The following is a 20,973-nucleotide window of genomic DNA, read 5'->3' as shown; positions in this document are numbered from 1 at the left end:
ACATTCTAGTGAACACATTTCTTTTTAAACCTAAAGGTTTTTCTCATTTTTAGATAATTGAAAAAAATAGTTCTGAGTCATAATGTCATTTCATTGTTAACTCGTATTCCACCAAATAACTTTATTTTTGATAAAACGCTATCGTTTATTCCCTGTATGTGGAGCCTATGGGGCGTTAACTTTCATTGTTTGGTTTAAACATCCAGGGGCCTAACATTAAATAAACGTTCAATAACTGACTGTTAAGTAATGTTAGTAACCTATCCAAAACCTCGGCACAAAAAGCTTACACCAGAACCAGGAAGAAGGCCAGTCGGGGCGGGGGCAATGAGCGAAGGGCAGGTTGACATGGAGTATCTTGTGACCTACTTGTATCGAATGGGGATTTCACCGAAACAGGTTTTCTCGGGGAAACTGGATACCCTGAACGGGAACCCGAGCAATACAATAGACACACTGTACACGTGTAATAGAAAAGGAAAAATATGGTTTTCCTCGACAGCAATCTGCCATCAGCTAGACGCTTTAATCCTCTTGGAGGAAGTGAGTCAGTTGGTTAATATATCTAAGATTGATAAGTGAGTGAGTTAACGGTATTAACGCTTTTAACGGTATTACGGTTATATCGTGGCGTGTCAGCTTAATGTGGGAGGAAAGCCCGATGTAATGTCACGGGTATGGTACTGACAAACCTAGAAACATAATCAGGGCGAACCGGGATTCGAACACACAATCATAGGTTTCTGGTGCGCCCAAGGGACGCAACTCTGCACAGCGAATCGCGGCGCTTTATACGACTGGGCCACCCGTGCCAAAAGAGTTCCAACTAGTCCATTCGTAGGTTTGGCTTGGGGACCGCCTGTGCACACTGTGAGTGAGGTGAGGTGAGGTGAAATTGGGTTTAACGTCGCGTCCAAGATTATTGCACTTATATAGCGACGTGCATGCACGTGTATGTGTGTGTGTGGCTGCTTGTACTAGTCTGTGAGTGAGTTGATTTAATGCCGCTTGAATGAGTGGGGGAGCGCTTTCACACGCTTTCGGGCCTTAGACGTTTATCGTATTCGTAAAAAACACGAGCACGGGTATGGTGATGACAAACCAAGGATAATAATTAGAGCGAATCTTGGATAAGACCACTGGGTCATGGGATCCGGACATGACCTAGGGACGCAACTCTGCCTGAGACAACTGGTCACATGTTGCCTCTGGTCAAAATGATCGTGACACGCGTAGTCTTGATTAGATAAAGATCATATCAAAGCATCGCCTGACGTCATGACCTCCTTCGAGAATTCCGAAGTGAAATAACAATGTAATTTGTTGTTTTTTTCATCCTGTATGTGTATAAATACCTTCCATTGGATATACATAACAACCAGGAAAGTTTGACTATTTAATTTTGAACTATTTTTGGACTTGACCCAAATGAGTGAGTGGGTTTTACTCCGCTTTTAGCATTGTTTAGTAATATCAGCTGATATAAAGATCCTTGAACAAAATCATGTATATTTAGGTCCATGGAGAAGCTGATAGTTAAACGTGCGATGGTATACTACATTTTTACTTTTGCAAAAAGCAGATGTGCTGTTGTCTCATGGTCTCTTGTATTGGTTGCTGTCTAGCACTGATTGCTGTCAGTAGAGTTGGTTGTCTGGCCTTGGTTGCTTTCAGTCATTGATTGCTGTCCATGATTCAATTTGGTTGTACATCTTTGGTCGCTGTCTTGTATTGGTTGCTGTCCACCATTGGTTGCTGTCTTGTATTGGTTGCTGTCTTGAATTGGTTGCTGTCTTGCATTGGTTGCAATCTTGTATTGGTTGCTGTCGTGTATTGGTTGCTGTCGTGTATTGGTTGTTGTCTTGTATTGGTTGCTGTCCACCATTGGTTGCTGTCTTGCATTGGTTGCTGTCCACCATTGGTTGCTGTCTAGTATTGGTTGCTGTCCATCATTGGTTGCTGTCTAGTATTGGTTTACTGTCCATCATTGGTTGCTGTCTAGTATTGGTTGCTGTCCACCATTGGTTGCTGTCTAGCATTGGTTGCTGTCTTGTATTGGTTGCTGTCCACCATTGGTTGCAATCTTGTATTGGTTGCTGTCTAGTATTGGTTGCTGTCCACCATTGGTTGCTGTCTTGCATTGGTTGCTGTCCACCATTGGTTGCTGTCTAGTATTGGTTTCTGTCCACCATTGGTTGCAATCTTGTATTGGTTGCTGTCTAGTATTGGTTGCTGTCTAGTATTGGTTGCTGTCTTGTATTGGTTGCTGTCTAGCATTGGTTGCAATCTTGTATTGGTTGCTGTCTAGTATTATTTGCTGTCCATCATTGGTTGCTATCTAGTATTTGTTGCTGTCTAGCATTGGTTGCTGTCTAGTATTGGTTGCAATCTTGTATTGGTTGCTGTCTAGTGGTTGCTGTCCATCATTGCTTGCTGTCTAGTATTGGTTGCTGTCTAGCATTGGTTGCTGTCTAGTATTGGTTGCTGTCTAGCATTGGTTGTTGTCGAATATTGGTTGCTGTCTAGCGTTGGTTGCTATCTTGTATTGGTTGCTGTCTAGCTTTGGGTGTTGTCTACTATTGGTTGCTGTCTAGCAATGGTTTCTGTCTGGCATTGGTTGTCCGTCAAACAACAACGTGTTTGCCTGCTGTCCCAAAAAGCATCATGTTTATAAATCTATCATTTCACCCGGGGAACTAATTGTTTTGTCTTGACTCAGGTTTATAGAAGCCACCAGAGCATATACCCTCCTAGTGCATGACTCCCGAGGTATGTGACCCCATTCTATCTTTGACAACAATACAGTCATCAGACCATGAATTTCTCAGAAGCGTTGACATAATGTCGAGCATTTCTCGGAAAGATACACAGTCATTACACCAAGCATTTCTGAGAAGCGCCAGCCTACTGTCTCTCATTTCTCGGAAATTGCATGAGGCGCTTACCCGAGAGAAGTGGCAGACAGCGTGAGAGAGTTTTAGTCACAGATAGCAAATAGTGCCATCCGAGTTATGTCCCCTAGATCAGAAGCCTGTATCTGCTCTCTGGCGCATATTTTAGCAGTTAAGAGTGATTCGTTGGTTGAAGCAGAGACCATATATGGTCTCTGGTTTGAAGAGTCTACCACACTAAATCAGAACCAGTTAGGAAAGTGTGGCCTTCAGCGCAGATCGAGAGGTATCTGCAGGCAGTGATAGAATGATATTGTGTACGATGTTTATGTCTTTTAAATGTACATTCATCCAGTTATTAAAACTGACCATGTTTTTCTATATTTAATTATGTCTTTTTAAATATGATGACTGATGCTTAATGTGACCACAGCTATTTTCAAGTAGGTGACATTTGAAGCGAAACTGTGTGTGTGTGTGTGTGTGTGTTTAGCTTCCAGTACTCGGAAAAAGTACTGGCCTAAGTGGTCATTTTGTTTGTTTTTATTGCTGCTCTAAGGCCAAACTGTGCACACACGTACAGGTAATAGCTGTTGAATGCTTAATTTTTCAAAAAAAATATATAACGTTACTATAGAAGTCTATGAGAAAACATTCGGTTTTGTGTAATCTTGAAGGCGCCCTTGGACCACGAGACCTGCTTGGCACCCATACTGACACGTTAAGCCATACGAAGTTGTGTCCCTTGTTAAACATCTTTAGCGTGTGGTGTTTCTCCGTTGAGAAGTTTATATTTACTTATTACCAATATTTGCTCTATTAATAACAATGGTCATTGATTAATGTTGTGTGGGAACGGGGTGTCAGATATTCCATTGATATAACCAATTCAAAGACATTTGGGTTGTTATTTGAGTAGTGACAAGATTTAATTGTATAAAACAAATACATTTTAAGAATAAACAATGGAATGTTGTCACTCCTTAAATAACAACGTTCTAGGTATTTGGTATTTTCTGTCCAACGTAACAGCACCTTGAATGACACCACTCCCAATCTAGATTCTGATCTTCGACAACATACGGTTTGTTTACTAGTATCTTGTTTTGTTTCATGTTTACCCCTGCACTCGACAATATTCCAGCCATATGACGTGTCTGGACAATCCAGTGATTGATATTATGAGCAACGATCAATTCCGTCATGGTACGATGACCCACCATCAACACACCCAGCCTGATATTTTTCAGTTTTCATTACTACAAGTTACACACAACCAAACGTTTTCCCATTGACTTCTATAGTAGTATTTTTTAAAATAACTAAACATTCAACAGCTATTACCTGTACGTGTACGTGTGTGCACAGTTTGGCCTTAGAGCAGCAATAAAATCATAAAAAATGACCAGCTTAGCCAGCTCCTTTTCCGAGTACAGGAAGCTAAACACACCGCCCCCAGTTTCGCACTAAATGTCACCTACTTGAAAATGGCTGTGATCACATTCAGCAGAAGTCATCATGTTGAAAAAGACAGTACTAAATATAGAAAAAACATGGTCAGTTTTAATAACTGGATGGATGTACATTTAAACGACATAAAATCTTACAGAATATCCTCCAATCACAGCATGCAGGTATTTCTCGATTTGCACTGAAGGCTACGAAAACCGCACTGTCCCAACTGGTTCTGATTTGGTGTAGTAGAACCTTAAGGGTCGGGGAATCAGCAAATGAATTAAAATAAGGAGTCTCGTCTAATGGGTGTATTCCCTTGCTGAATATAACAAACTCACGTTATAATGTGAAAAGTAATTAATCAAACGTTTTATGCCTGTACCGTTTTGTACTCTTGCAAATAAATCGTATGTGAGAAAAAAGTCAAACTTAAACGTCACAGTGGCATTATTTCAGCCATATAGCGACTGAAAACAAAGAGTGAGTGAGTGAGTGAATGAGGTTTTACTCCACTTTTAGCAATATTCCAGCAATATCACGGCGGGGGACACCAGTAATGGGCTTCACACATTGTACCCATGTCGGGAATCGAACCAGGGTCTTCGGCGTGACGAGCGAACACTTTAACCACCAGGCTACCCAACCGCCCGAAAACAAAGAAGATGAATTCCTTTAAATACGCACGTATTGTGAACACACACACACACACAAGCATCTGTATAAACAATGTCATAAAAAATTGTAAATTACTCCTTTGGACTGCTCTGAAACACCAACTGCTCATATCTTGTGAACGTGACAGTATTTTGGCCTGTGGCCTCCCAGCTCCGTCAGAGAAAAAATGGAATATGTGAAAGTCCCATTTTCTGGACAATATCAACTTTATTCTGGAAATTCTAAATACACAGGAAAGAATGAAGGAATATCGGGGACATCAATTGATGGCTGCAAGGACTCCCATCGAGGTGTCCTGGGGCTGCAACAAAAAGGGTTCGGAAGGTGAAAAAGTCCCTTATGGTGTAGTAAAAGAAACGGTGTAAGGGAGGTAACTGTGTCGAGCCTATTGACATAGATTCAGGAGATATATCTTTAACGTCATCAGTTGTGGTGCTGACACACTTGTGGACATAATCAGGCGAACCTTCCCCTGTTTCCTTGTTTGCTCAGATGTTTGCCTCTGCATGTGTTTGTGCCAGGTGCCACTGGTGGGGCAGGATACGCTCATCACGAAATGACACTGATCAATAAACGCATGCTTATAATAATTGTTTAATGGACTCAGCTTTTGGTAGAGATAGGTTATGACACAGTAAACTACGGTTATAACGAACACGCTTATAACGAACTGGCGGATATAACGAACTTACGTTTTGGTCCCGACTATTTGCTTTAGTTATGCTGTATATATGCTTATACCGAACTACGGTTATAACGAACTAAAGTTAGTAGTCCCTTTGAGTTCGTTATAACCGTACTTTACTGTAATTGAAAGTGGTTTGTCGCTCTGTTTCTTTGAGAGAAACCATTTAAGAATTGTACGTACATTGTGAAGACGACTCCTATATATATCCTTATAATGCCTCAAAGTGAGATTGACCAATCAGAGAGCAGAACTATAAACCCCACATGAGCCCGTATACCGTCAGTAAACATCCAAGATGGTTGTTGCTGACCTAACATGAGACCGTATACCGTCAGTAATAGCCATCTTGGATTTTCCATCACTCACTTCACACATTTCACATGAAAATTCTGGTACAGAAAGTCGTTATTCGACACTGTTTTGTGTTCGTAAGTCTTTAATTGTGATGTGCAAGGACTTAATTCCTATTTTTAGATCATGTTCGTGACTTTATTGATGAAGGATATAGTTAAAATTGTCAACAGGTTTGGCCTCTAAGGTTTGAAGAGTAGTCTCCCTTTGAGCCCTAACGTCAACGGTTGGAAGTGTCAAGTTTTCATATTGGCATGCCAAATGCGAAATGGATACAAGACAGTGTCAACTTTTCGGCATGATAAATTCGTTATGGTTTTGTATAGTGTTGCTGTATACGGTGTCATATTAGGTTAGCTCATACCTCGCCCAATATTCTTCTGCTAACCTAATATGACACCGCATACAGCCACTAAAGACACCACAGCGAATTTATTATGCCGAAAAGTTTACACTAGTTTGTTTCTTTATCGCACATGTCATGACAAAACGTACAACCAGTACAACAGGACCAGTACATATGTTTCCGATACAACGCTTCAATGTAAACATAAACGTTAACAATGGAATATATAATGCACTAAATGTGAATGTTTAAACAAGTATTACAGCTAAAATGGATAGAATTTCATAAAAACGCCCGCATGTTAACAGAAATCTGCGGGCAACTGTAACTTGATAGCAGTCCGCTTTCCCCTATCGACGAGCTGCTCAGCAATCTATTTTATAGCATGGTAACGTAATTGCGTCACGTTTTTCTTGTTTGTAACTCAGTGACCTCCGTTGTAAGCTTTTTCTCCATATTTTCTATTTAAAAAGTCAAGAACGTGGTTTATTTAAACATAAATGTTTTTGCGCATCACAATGAATAATATTAAAACACAAAACAGTGTCAAATAACGTATTTCTGTACCAGAATTTAATGTGAAATATGTGAAGTGAGTGTTGGAAAATCCAAGATGGCTGTTACTGACGGTATACTGTCTCATATCAGGTCAGTAACAACCATCTTGGATTTTTACTGATGGTATACGGGCTCATGTGGGGTTTTTGGTTCTGCTCTCTGATTGGTCAATCTTTGGAGCATAATAAGAAACCGTGTACTGCAACTAAAGAAGTCATGACTAATAATATGCGTAGGTGGTGGAGGTGAACATTTAACTTGGGTTCGAACTACGAATCCTGATCCGAAGTCTACATGCCTAAAGAATCTGACTCCTGTGCAACATGTTTCCATGCCTACTTACATATTGTATCCAATCGGATCCCGTTGACAGATAGAATGTACCTCTGGGACTAGTTTCATCGGCGTAGTAACCCATGTATGCACACCCGCTGTCACATGACCTGCACAGGCCTCGCTGATAGGCGGACTTACTGGCGCAAGGATACGCCTCAAAAAGGGTCCCGTTTATAGAAGCGATGAAATACACGAATCCTCGTTCGTGACTACAAGCCAATGACGTCACAGCCGCTGAACATGAAATAACATATTAAAAAAAGATTAAAAATATATAATGCAGCAAGGAGGGTTTGGGTGATCCTGGCACAGCCAGGCTGGTTAGGCTAATCATCAGCTCAGGGCCCTTGCCCTCTCTACACGCAGCCTAGACAGCGAATGGGACTTTCCCAGGAAGCCCTGCCTTGTCAAACCCACCCAGAACTTTTCGGAGAATGTGAAGACTCCCCAACACTGCAGCCTTCTGCATTACCCAGATTGTCAGAAGGGCTGTATTCCTGGTAGCAAACCCGGGTACTCTCCCGATGTCAGTCAACAGATTGGGAGGTACCAAACCTAAGGCACCGAGAACAATGGGGAGTCGGACAACTTGGTACTTGGGATGCAAGCGTGACATTTCGAAAGCGAGGTCTGCATATTTGCCATGTTTTTACTGAATTATGGACATTACATGAGTGTCAGAAGGACAGAAAATTCAATTCTATAAATGATTTCATTGGATTTATCAAAAAGGACAAGATCAGGTTTGTTGGACTGGATACGTCTAAGGCTGTAAACGGGCCTATTCCAAAGAATTTGGTATTTATCATTTTCCATGACGCTCTCTACATACTCCGGGGTGTACCATGGGTGGACCTCTGTGTCAAAACCACAACCATGGCGGAGACGGTAATAAAATGATCGAGCTACACCATCATGTCGTTTAAGATACTGTGTTTGTGCCAAAGCGGGGCATCCGCTGACAATGTGTTGGACAGTCTCATTAAATTCATTGTATTATCTACATTTCATATTAACATTTTGATGCAAAATCACACATTGACGGTTTCGAGTGGGAATTGACTGGTCCTGAGCAGCAAACACAAAACCTTCTGTTTCACTTTTCAGGCCAGACGACTTCACCCAAACGAAGAACTCTGCGGGGTTGCTGATCTTCTCAACACACTGCACATAACCTCTATGCAGTGGTCGTTCAGATAGCCCCTCCTTGAAGAGCTGAGTTTGGGCCGATTTGATATGGCATTTCGCTTGGTTGACACTCATTTCTGTACCGTCCAGTCGGGTAGCCTAGTGGTTAAAGCGTTCGCTCGTCATGCCGACGAACCGGGTTCGATTCCCGACATGGGTACAATGTGTGAATCCCATTTGTGGTGTCCCCCGCCGTGATATTCCTGGAATATTGCTAAAAGCGGCGTAAAACCATACTCACTCACTCACTGTACAGTCCAGCAGTACAGAACCATCAAGAAAATCATCACTGACATTGAGCTTATGTCCCACATCCTTGGTTCGTTTAAGAAAACTGTGAAAATTATTATTTTATTGTTGTTGTTATTGTTATTCTTAATTGTGTCAACGATGGAGGAAATAACTTTCGATAATGCTTCGGGCACTGATCTAACTGATCGCCATTGAAACAACTGTCGAATAAAATTATGTTAATCTGTGATTTTATGGATATTATTCCTCTCTTTTCCAAATGCAAATACCCGTGCTCCTCCGCCGCATCAAAGCCGTGAACGAGGACCTGCATCACGTCGGGCTTTCTTCCCACATCTAGACGATATGCTCACTCACTCACTCACTCACTCACTCACTCACTCACTCACTCATGTTGACAAAAATGCTCACATGAACTCTCATTTCAGTAATACAGACATATTTTTTAAGGGTTCGAAAAATACAGTTGCCCGTAAGACAAATAACAGTAAACATGAACATTCTTTCTTTTTCTTGATCAGCAAATTGAAACTCGAGGGCATCATTTGTAATTGTGACATGTGTGTCTGTGTGACATTGCGGAGTAGAGGGCCAGTGATATGAACGTGACGCTGCTCAAGTAAGGTATTTTTGTGTTGGAAGGGAGGGACCGAGAGCCGTACATCACCTACCTGCAGTGTCGCCGTTGAGGAGGAGCAGGATGCCCCTGGTGGTGTCGGGACACCCCGGCTGATTGACACCGCCATTAGGGAAGAAGTCCACATGACCAGTGGTCTTCTGTATCCCATACCCTGAAACACAATCACAGATAATAGATAGTCCTGTATCCCGAAACACAATCACAGATCATAGATAGTCCTCTGAATCCCATACCCTGAAACACATTCACAGATCATAGATAACCCTGTATCCCGAAACACAATCACTGATCATAGATAGTCCTCTGAATCCCATGCCCTGAAACACAATCACAGATCATAGATATTCCACTGTATCCCATACCCTGAAACACAATCATAGATCATAGATAGTCCCGTATCCCGAAACACAATCACATATCATAGATAGTGCTCTGTATCCCATACCCTGAAACACAATTACAGATAATAGATAGTCCTCTGTATCCCATACCCTGAAACACAATCGCAGATCATAGATTGTCCCGTATGCCGAAACAAAATCACAGATCATAGATAGTCTTCTGTATCCTATACCCTGAAACACAATCACAGATAATAGTTAGTCCTCTGTATCCCATACCCTGAAACACAATCACAGATCATAGATAGTCCTCTGTATTGCATGCCCTGAAACACAATCACAGATCATAGACAGTCCTCTGTATCCCATACCCTGAAACACAATCACAGATAATAGATAGTCTTCTATATCCCATACCCTGAAACACAATCACAGATCATAGATAGTCCTCTGTATTGCATGCCCTGAAACACAATCACAGATCATAGATAGTCCTCTGTATTGCATGCCCTGAAACACAATCATAGATCATAGATAGTCCTCTGTATTGCATGCCCTGAAACACAATCCGAATCTTAGAGAGTCCCGTATCCTGACACACAATCACAGATCATAGATAGTCCCGTATCCCGAAACACAATCACAGATCATAGATAGTCCCGTATCCCGAAACACAATCACAGATCATAGATTGTCCTCTGTATCTCATACCCTGAAACACAATCACAGATCATAGATTGTCCTCTGTATCTCATACCCTGAAACACAATCACAGATAATAGATAGTCCTATATATCTCATACCCTGAAACACAATCACAGATCATAGATAGTCCTGTATCCCGAAACACAGTCACATATCATAGATAGTCCTCTGTATCCCTTACCCCGAAACACAATCACAGATCATAGATAGTCCTCTGTATCCCTTACCCCGAAACACAATCACAGATAATAGGTAGTCCTCTGTATCCCATACCCTGAAACACAATCATAGATCATAGATAGTCCTCTGTATCCCCAAACACAATCCCAGATCATAGATAGTCCTCTGTATACCATACCCTGAAGCTCAATTACAGATAATAGATAGTCCTCTGTATCCCTTACCCCGAAACACAATCACAGATCATAGATAGTCCTCTGTATCCCATACCCTGAAACACAATCACAGATAATAGATAGTCCTCTGTATCCCATACCCTGAAACATAATCACAGATAATAGATAGTCCTATATATCTCATACCCTGAAACACAATCACAGATAATAGATAGTCCCGTATCCCGAAACACAATCACAGATCATAGATAGTCCTCTGTATCCCTTATCCTGAAACACAATCACAGATCATAGATAGTCCTCTGTATCCCTTACCCTGAAACTCAATCACAGATCATAGACAGTCCTCCCTATCCCATACCCTGAAACACAATCACAGATCATAGATAGTCCTCTGTATCCCGAAACGGGGCGGTCGGGTAGCCTAGTGGTTAAAGAGTTCGCTCGTCACGCCGAAGACCCGGGTTCGATTCCCGACATGGGTACAATGTGTGAAGCTCATTTCTGGTGTCCCCCGCCGTGATATTGCTGGAATATTGCTAAAAGTGGCGTAAAACCATACTCACTCACTCACTCACTGTATCCCGAAACACAATCACAGATCATAGATAGTCCTCTGTATCCCTTACCCTGAAACTCAACCACAGATCATAGACAGTCTTCTGTATCCCATACCCTGAAACACAATCACAGATCATAGATAGTCCTATATATCTCATACCCTGAAACACAATCACAGATCATAGAGAGTCCCGTATCCCGAAACACAATCACAGATTATAGATAGTCCTCTGTATCCCATACCCTGAAACACAATCACAGATAATAGATAGTCCTCTGTATCCCATACCCCGAAACACAATCACAGATAATAGATAGTCCTATATATCTCATACCCTGAAACACAATCACAGATCATAGATAGTCCTCTGTATCCCGAAACACAGACACAGATCATAGATAGTCCTCTGTATCCCTTACCCTGAAACTCAATCACAGATCATAGACAGTCCTCTGTATCCTACACCCTGAAACACAATCACAGATCATAGATAGTCCTATATATCTCATACCCTGAAACACAATCACAGATCATAGATAGTCCTCTGTATCCCGAAACACAATCACAGATCATACATAGTCCCGTATCCCGAAACACAATCACAGATCATAGATAGTCCTCTGTATCCCATACCCTGAAACACAATCACAGATCACAGATAGTCCTCTGTATACCATACCCTGAAACACAATCACAGATAATAGATAGTCCTCTGTATACCATACCCTGAAACACAACCACAGATCATAGATAGTCCTCTGTATCCCATACCCTGAAACACAACCACAGATCATAGATAGTCCTCTGTATACCATACCCTGAACCACAGTCACAGAAACATCTCCCAAATATATGGCTCTCCCATGGGTGTGGTCTGGTAGGTTCACTCAGGTCGCTGAGAGGGTGGCAAGGTCCATGAGGGATGCGTCTCTGACAATTAATTTTCAAACCCACAGTTTTCTCACATTCTTAAAGATATAAATAAATATTGCTTTACGCCGCATCGTCAATGTTACAGCTATTCGTGGCGAGCTCGCATTCTTAGACTAGCATCACCTTATGACATTACAGTCATTTACAAAAGGGTTAGTCCTGGAACTTTCGGTCTCCATATTTCTATGTATTCCATGTATATGAACAGCCGATAAGCGTGTCAGAACTCTTTACATTAATTTTGTAACTGTTGATACATTCCTGGGAGACAGTTGTACCTTATAACATTGTTTTATTGAGTATATTGGTATATTGTTTTTCAGCTTACCAAAGTTGCGCAGAGGTTTGGCATTTGTGTGTATGATATCCACAAAGCTGGCATCACTTGCATCCAAGATGACCTGGTTTCCGAAATCGTCGAAATTTGGACCTGCTGGATCCATTCCTGTAGATATAAAAATGACGGTTGCTGAAAGCAATATTCTCCTTCATTTTGATTTTACAATTAATTAAAAGACATGGTTTCACAATGACGTACCTGTTATCCTACCAATTGTATTTATCGTCATCCCAGCATAGCCAGCAACGTGCGCCCCTAGGCTGTGACCAATCAAATGGAAGCTCTGAAAAGAGGCTCTTGTCACTGTGTTGAGTCTCGTGATGAGTTTCTCCAATAGAGTCCCCACCACTCGCGTGTTGGCGACGCTCTGAAAGTACACGGGGGGCTTGGCACCTTCTCGCCAGTTCACGATGATCACGTTGACATTATCCTGTATCAAAACGGAAACGCAGAGCACACTATAATCCCATCCCATCCATCAATATAATAAACATCTTTGTCGAAACCAATGTCACTCTATTCAATGTGGCAAGTACATAAGTACTAAAATCAGTCACTCATTCACTTGAAAAAAACAGCAAATGTGAACTCACATGTGTGAGAATGGTGCCAATATGACCTCATGTGTGTAAGAATGGTGTCAATGTGAACTCTCGTGTGTACGAACGGTTCTAATATTTATTCTCGTGTGTAAATATAAGTGACAAAAAAACCTTTCTATATTCATCTGCCGAAAGCAGAGTCGATTTACGACTCCGACTGCATCGTGGGCATGTCTGTGACTGAGGATCTAACAGTGATGACACCAGGTAAGCGAGTAGGTGAATGGTGCCAAGATAAACTCATGTGTATAGGAATGATGCCAATATGAACTCACATGTGTAGTAACGGTGCCAATATGAAATAGAGTGTGACAGAATCATGCCAATATGAACGCATGTGTATAAGAATGGTGCCAATATGAAATATTGTGTGAAGTAATGGTGCCAATATGAAATATTGTGTGAAAGAATGGTGTCAATATGAACTCACATGTGAAGGAATGTGCCGATATGAACTCACATGTAAAGTTATGGTGCCAATATGAACTCACATGTGAAGGAATGTGCCAATATGAACTCACAAGTAAAGTAATCGTGCCAATATGAACTCGCATGTGAAGTAATGGTGCCAATATGAACTCACATGTGAAGTAATGTGCCAATATGAACTCACATGTGAAGTAATGGTGACAATATGAAATATTGTGTGAAAGAATGGTGTCAATATGAACTCACATTTGAAAGAATAGTGCCAAAATGAACACTTGAAGGAATGGTACTAGTATGATCTCCGATTTGTAGGAATGGTGCTAATATGAACTCACGTGTGAAGCAATGCCGTCAATCTAATCTTTAGATGTGAAGTTTACACGATATACGGTTTTTCCATTGGACGTTCACACAGATCCAGCTTCATACTCCAATGAGTGAGTGAGTGAGTATGGTTTTACCCCGCTTGTAGCAATATTCCAGCAATATCACGGCGGGGGACACCAGAAATGGGCTTCACACATTGTACCCATTTCGGGAATCGAACCCGGGTCTTCGGCGCGACGAGCGAACGCTTTAACCACTAGACTTTCCGACCGCCCCCATACTCCAAGAACTCAACAAAGTGAAAAGCAGTTCTTAAACGAACCAACGTGCGTAAGAATGATGCCAACATGAACTCAAGTGCGTAAGAATGATGCCAACATGAACTCACGTGCGTAAGAATGATGCCAATATGGTCTCACGTGTGTAAGAATGATGCCAACATGAACTCACGTGTGACAGAGTAAAGCCAACAGGAACTCACATGTAAAACAATAATGCCAATATGAACTCACGTGTGTAAGAATGGTGCCTACATGAACTCACGTGTATAAGAATGATGCCAACATGAACTCACGTGCGTAAGAATAATGCCAATATGAACTCACGTGTGTAAGAGTGAGTGAGTGAGTGAGTTAGGTTTAACGCCGCTTTTAACAGTATTCCAGTTATATCACGGCGTATCAGCTTAATGTGGGAGGAAAGCTCGAAGTGACGCAGGTCTCAGACGTTTACCACTTCGGTGAAACCCACGAGCACGGGTATGGTGCTGACAAACCTAGAAACATAATTCGGGAGAACCGGGAAAGAAACCCACAATCATAGGTTTCTGGCGTGCCCAAGGGATGCAACTCTGCACAGCGAATCGCGGCGCCTTAGACGACTGGGCCACCGGTGCCCCCAACGTGTGTAAGAATGATGCCTACATGAACTCACGTGTGCAAAAATGATGCCAATATGATCTCACATGTGTAAGAATGATGCCAACATGAACTCACGTGTGCAAGGATGATGCCAATATGAACTCACGTGTGTAAGAATGATGCCAACATGATCTCACGTGTGTAAGAATCATGCCAATATCATCTCACGTGTGTAAGAATGATGTCTACATGAACTCACGTGTGTAAGAATGATGCCAAAATGATCTCACGTGTGTAAGAATGATGCCAACATGAACTCACGTGTGCAAGGATGATGCCAATATGAACTCACGTGTGTAAGAATGATGCCAACATGATCTCACGTGTGTGAGAATGATGCCAATATCATCTCACGTGTGTAAGAATGATGTCTACATGAACTCACGTGTGTAAGAATGATGCCAACATGATCTCACGTGTGTAGCAATGATGCCAACATGATATCACGTGTGTAAGAATGATGCCAACATGATCTCACGTGTGTAAGAATGATGCCAACATGATCTCACGTGTGTAAGAACGATGCCAACATGATATCACGTGTGTAAGAATGATGCCAATATGAGTTCAAGTGTGTAAGAATGGTGCCAAGAGCAACTCACGTGTGTAAGAATGGTGTCCTTCATGATCCTCACCCAGGACTTGTTGCCCCACTCCCCAAACCCATGGATGATGACCTTCGTCTCCCTATGGGCATCGAAATTGGACGTTGTAATACTGGCATCCGAATCAGCCGAAATCGTCTGTGGGCGGTTTGTGTCGCCCCGTGTGTAGAGCCAGAACTGCACCTGTTGTATGGCCGGGGACTCTGGTAAGAACCCCGGCACATTGTTGTAGGGGGCGGCGTTGCTGTAGCAGCGTCCCAGGCTGGTGAAGCAGACACGTCCTGGCTCCGGAGAGGAGGAAGAAATAAACCATCCTGAAGAAAAATATTCAGTGTTGTAGTAACAGTGTCGGTTGTTAGATGCTGGAGTGGATGTTGGATGCTGTGTCGGTTGTTGGATGCTGGAGTGGATGTTGGATGATGTGTCGGTTGTTGGATGTTGGAGTGGATGTTGGATGCTGTGTCGGTTGTTGGATGCTGGAGTGGATGTTGGATGCTGTGTCGGTTGTTAGATGCTGGGGTGGATGTTGGATGCTGTGTCGGTTGTTAGATGCTGGGGTGGATGTTAGATGCTGGGGTGGATGTTGGATGCTTTGTCGGTTGTTGGATGCTGGGGTGGATGTTGGATGCTGTGTCGGTTGTTGGATGCTGGGGTGGATGTTGGATGCTGTGTCGGTTGTTGGATGCTGGGGTGGATGTTGGATGCTGTGTCGGTTGTTGGATGCTGGGTCGGATGTGTTGGTTGTTGGATGCTGGGGTGGATGTTGGATGCTGTGTCGGTTGTTGGATGCTGGGGTGGATGTTGGATGATGTGTCGGTTGTTGGATGCTTGGGTGGATGTTGGATGCTGTGTCGGATGTTGGATGCTGTGTCGGTTGTTGGATGTTGGAGTGGATGTTGGATGCTGTGTCGGTTGTTGGATGCTGGGGTGGATGTTGGATGCTGTGTCGGTTGTTGGATGCTGGGGTGGATGTTGGATGCTGTGTCGGTTGTTGGATGCTGGGGTGGATGTTGGATGCTGTGTCGGATGTTGGATGCTGTGTCGGTTGTTGGATGCTGTGTCGGTTGTTGGATGTTGGATGCTGTGTCGGTTGTTGGATGCTGTGTCGGTTGTTGGATGCTGGGGTGGATGTTGGATGCTGTGTTGGTTGTTAGATGCTGGGGTGGATGTTGGATGCTGTGTCGGTTGTTGGATGCTGGGGTGGATGTTGGATGATGTGTCGGTTGTTGGATGCTGGGGTGGATGTTGGATGCTGTGTCGGATGTTGGATGCTGTGTCGGTTGTTGGATGTTGGAGTGGATGTTGGATGCTGTGTCGGTTGTTGGATGCTGGGGTGGATGTTGGATGCTGTGTCGGTTGTTAGATGCTGGGGTGGATGTTGGATGCTGTGTCGGTTGTTAGATGCTGGGGTGGATGTTGGATGCTGGGGTGGATGTTGGATGCTGGGGTGGATGTTGGATGCTGTGTCGGTTGTTGGATGCTGGGGTGGATGTTGGATGCTGTGTCGGTTGTTAGATGCTGGGGTGGATGTTGGATGCTGGGGTGGATGTTAGATGCTGGGGTGGATGTTGGATGCTGGGGTGGATGTTGGATGCTGGGGTGGATGTTGGATGCTGTGTTGGTTGTTAGATGCTGGGGTGGATGTTCAAAAGGGTATTATTATAAATATTTAAAAGATATCCCGTCATTTGAAAACTTTCTTCTGCCATCTAAGCAAATTCGTCATCCTATTCTAAAAAATAGAATCTACAAACGTAATCTACCCGTCGAAGTTGGCCGTTGGCTTTGTAAAGGTAGAGAATTTAGGACATGTAAAATTGTGTATGTCGCCAGCTACAGCCGATGAATTCCACTACCTGTTTAAATGTGAAGCTGTTAGTGAATCCAGATACAAATAACCTCGAATAAATATACACACTTTCCTAAAAATAACAAGAGTACCAGAAATGAACAAAAATATAAAAAACCTTGCAAAATTCATATGTATGATAGATAAGTACCTTTGAGGGTGACTATATATGTCCGTGCGTGCTTATGTATATGTACATGTACTGTTAACATGTTCACACAGGTTTTCAAGCAAAATGTTTAAATGTCACCAAAAATACTTATAGTATAACCGACATCTTATAAACTACAAGTTTATTGTCATGTAAAGAAACTTTTTCTTCTTTACCACCGTGGGAGGTTCATTTCGAGAAATATATGATTGATAGATTGTTGATGAATATCTACCAATCAATAGTAATGTAAATTTTACGCAGACCAATATGAATTTTACACACAAGTAGTTCATTTAACATTTATTAATATTTCATCTTAAAGGAGTGTTTATCAAAATAAATAAAAGTGTTTATCACAGGGCAATAACAGTTCGATAATACCACCAGTTGGAGTAAAGCGTGTAGCCAGGGTCACAATCATATACCATTATCACACTTGAATGTGACTTTGCATCCACACACAAACACATTCATGATCATGAGGCAAAGAGGATGTGTCAGAGGTGGTCCTACATTCCATGCACGTCTGTTTACGCGACCTTGCAGCAGGCTGTTGACCTGAATACACCTCGAGAATACTGACTGTTACAAACATTAGTCACAGCATCGGTCATATCCGGGAACACTTGTATGAGCAAATATAAATCAGGTAACATGTTACAATGACTGCATGAATGAAATTAGGAAATAACAAAATGATTATTTGTTCGTCTGAATTATTTTTGTCAAGGATGAGGAGCTGTTGACAACCTTTTAAAGTTTCTTTTGAAATGGCACTGAATTCCTCATTGAAGAAGTGAGGTGAGGTGAAAGTGGGTTTAACGTCGCGTCCAAGATTGTTGCACTTATATAACGACGTGTGCATGCACGTATTTGTGTGTGTTGGGCTGCTTGTACTAGTTCGGACTGATGTCGATTTATAGTGCTGGCTCACTGAGATACCATGCCGCAGTTTAACATGAATACCCCCTCAGACACAGTATACTGGGCTCCGAGCCGACCAGTCCTTGTTTTAGCCTCTTAATGCTGAGCGCCAGACAACAAGTTCCATCTTTTAACGTCTTTTGGTGTGACTCGGCCGGGGTTCGAACCCCGGACCTTCCGCTCTCCGGGCGGACGCTCTACCACTAGACCACGGAGGCGGTCATCATTGAAGAAGGTCGAAGTCCTGTACGCTGAATCGTAATGGTATGTGAGAGAATGATTGCGTTGAACGTTTTAGTCACGCCGTCGGTAGTGATGAGAAAAAGGTAATGCATTTACAATTTGTAAAGACCTGTCAATAAAGAAAGGTTCAAGGTATTTGAATGTACGTTAACAAATTGTTAGGAATCAGAAATTTCAGTTTCTTATACCCTGGAGAGGAAGAGTCATATCCCAATACGTTAATTAATTTTGCAGATGCACATTGCAATTTGTAATCATTATTATGTATACATCAACAATTTACGAAAATAAATTGAGTACGCGTTCCGACGAACTAAACTGAATGACTTGAGAGTTTGGGCTTCTTCCCGAATTTCAATAATAAAAAGTAACCCTTAGTCTGAGACGTTTCTTTCTTTCAAATTGACCTGCCTTTGCATGTGTTTGCAACGCGTGCCACTGGTGGAGCAGGATACGTTCAGGATGCGAACACCTGGTATCATCACTATGTGACCGTGGTTCATAAACACATGATCATTATATAGTCCGAATCGTACAATCGACTCTGCTTTATGCAGTTATGGTTGGTTATGGTTAGTTGGTTTGTTCTTTAACGCTGCTCTCAGCAATATTCCAGCTATATGACGGCGGTTTGTAAATAACCGAATCATTTTTTGCCGAGTCGTTCTAGTTACCGCAATAGCTAAGCCAAGCACATCAAAATAATATGTGTTTATGCTCTGTTTTGATAGACATTCGCGACTGATTATTCTCTGGTGTTGATGTTATTTTTTTACAAAGACGAATTCAATGTAAACAATGTCATCCATCAGTGAACGCAGAAAAGACACAAAGGCATCTTGTAGAGGAGAAATTATCACGTCATTCTTGACCTTGTATAACATGTATGAAACACGGGACAAGCACGTGAAACAGTGTAACAGTAGACCCATTGTTTTAAATAGCTGGTATTTAAATATATCATATATGACCACCATGTGTCGAAGAATAGCCGACAAACCGTATCTCTAATCTGTTAACGTTGTAATAGGTGTGTAATGCATTCTGTCTTAGGCGTTATTGACAGACGGATGGATCACCAATAATAACCAGACAAGTTGTGTTTTGCATGGAATATAACAATTTATCTGTTATACTTTTATAACAAACTTGTCGAATGCTATAGTTACGAAACCAACTGCATTCAACTTAGAAAAGCAATTTCAACATGTATCCTGATGTGCTAAGTTTAATTAAAAGCCGACTTTCATAAATGATAATATGGAATCTAATTCCTTACCTTGAACAGCGTTCGCGAAAACGAAAACCAGAAGAATGTTGGCATCCATTGTCTGCTGGTTACAGAAGCTAGTGTGTCCAAGCTGGTTCTACCTATGTTTATATATACACAAGAATGTGTGTCAGCAGGAGCTCACACACGTCTCTCGCCAGTCTCGGCCGCCAGGTCTCCTGACAGGAACTCCACTAAAAGCTACATTTCCGCGATTGCAATCGACGCTACATCCGACTCTGAGTACACAGTATCAATATATACAGTCTGAATGTGCTTACTAAGCTTGTTTTGTGTTCTTTTCAAGCTGATCAAACGAAATTGATTTTTGTGCTGTACTTATTTGTTGCATAACTTCTTTGATAGGCATTTAGAAGTTGGGGTACTTGCTTGATAACGGTGTTAGAACCTACACCGAAACGACGCTCTTAATTGTAATAAAGAAGTTGTTCATCCATAAATTCTTATCCTTACTTATTTGTTGCAGAGTTGCAATTATATTAAAAGGCGTGCTATTTATGAAATATGGATTATGGGTAGAATTTCACTTGGAGACGACAGTGTAGGCCATAAAATGTTATCGGTACCATTTTGCTTAGCGCTGTCTGTATACGTGTGGTCAAAAAGCTTCGACACATATTACGTCACTCCAGAATTCTATGACGTCATTTTACAGTGGATGACGACATTTGCGTCTGTGGCAACTGAACTGCATGATGATTGACATGTTTTGCAATATTCTCATCAAAAGAAAAAATAATACTTTCCGGGCTTTGAATCCCGTAATTTCGTTTTATTTCAGATTGTCGGTTCTCGAAACGACGAGAAAAGGGGATAGACATTAAAATCAAATGGACGCATGTACTCAAATGGTGAGAAATGTGTGAGGGACAAAGATAGGTGTGAAATACCTCAGACAGACTACAAGTGAGTGAGTATAGATTCAGCAATATTCCAGCATTTTTATGACGGGGGACACAAGAAATGGGTTTTACACATTGTCACCCCTGTGGGGAATCGAACACGGGTCTTC

General features: G+C 42.0%; 1 protein-coding gene across 1 annotated transcript; it reads right to left on the bottom strand.

The window, feature by feature from the left end:
- Positions 1-5,220: 5,220 nt before the first annotated feature.
- LOC139480008 (pancreatic triacylglycerol lipase-like) lies at positions 5,221-20,080 on the bottom strand. The gene is made up of 7 exons (XM_071262978.1): positions 19,950-20,080; positions 15,498-15,814; positions 12,816-13,047; positions 12,606-12,722; positions 9,412-9,531; positions 7,308-7,534; positions 5,221-5,322 (listed from the first exon to the last, which is right to left on the bottom strand). Exons 1-7 carry the CDS (start codon positions 19,996-19,998, stop codon positions 5,281-5,283), a joined length of 1,104 nt encoding a protein of 367 aa, XP_071119079.1. The 5' UTR covers positions 19,999-20,080; the 3' UTR covers positions 5,221-5,280.
- Positions 20,081-20,973: the final 893 nt, after the last annotated feature.

This window comes from Haliotis cracherodii, unplaced genomic scaffold (genome assembly GCF_022045235.1).
Source record: "Haliotis cracherodii isolate W230 unplaced genomic scaffold, xgHalCrac1.p SCAF_4, whole genome shotgun sequence".
In the NCBI taxonomy this organism is placed as follows: domain Eukaryota; kingdom Metazoa; phylum Mollusca; class Gastropoda; order Lepetellida; family Haliotidae; genus Haliotis; species Haliotis cracherodii.
The sequence above is the reverse complement of the archived record's forward strand: the minus strand, read 5'-3'. Positions and strand labels throughout refer to the sequence as shown.

What these genes read in the sequence shown, in the direction of transcription:
- LOC139480008 (XM_071262978.1), bottom strand. Translation starts at nt 19,998, where the DNA reads ATGGATGCCAACATTCTTCTGGTTTTCGTTTTCGCGAACGCTGTTCAA. An exon ending in AGGACACCATTCTTACACAC is followed by an intron (nt 13,048 to 15,497) that starts GTGAGTTGCTCT and finishes GTTTTGATACAG; the next exon opens with GATAATGTCAACGTGATCAT. An exon ending in CAAACCTCTGCGCAACTTTG is followed by an intron (nt 9,532 to 12,605) that starts GTAAGCTGAAAA and finishes ATTGTGTTTCAG; the next exon opens with GGTATGGGATACAGAAGACC.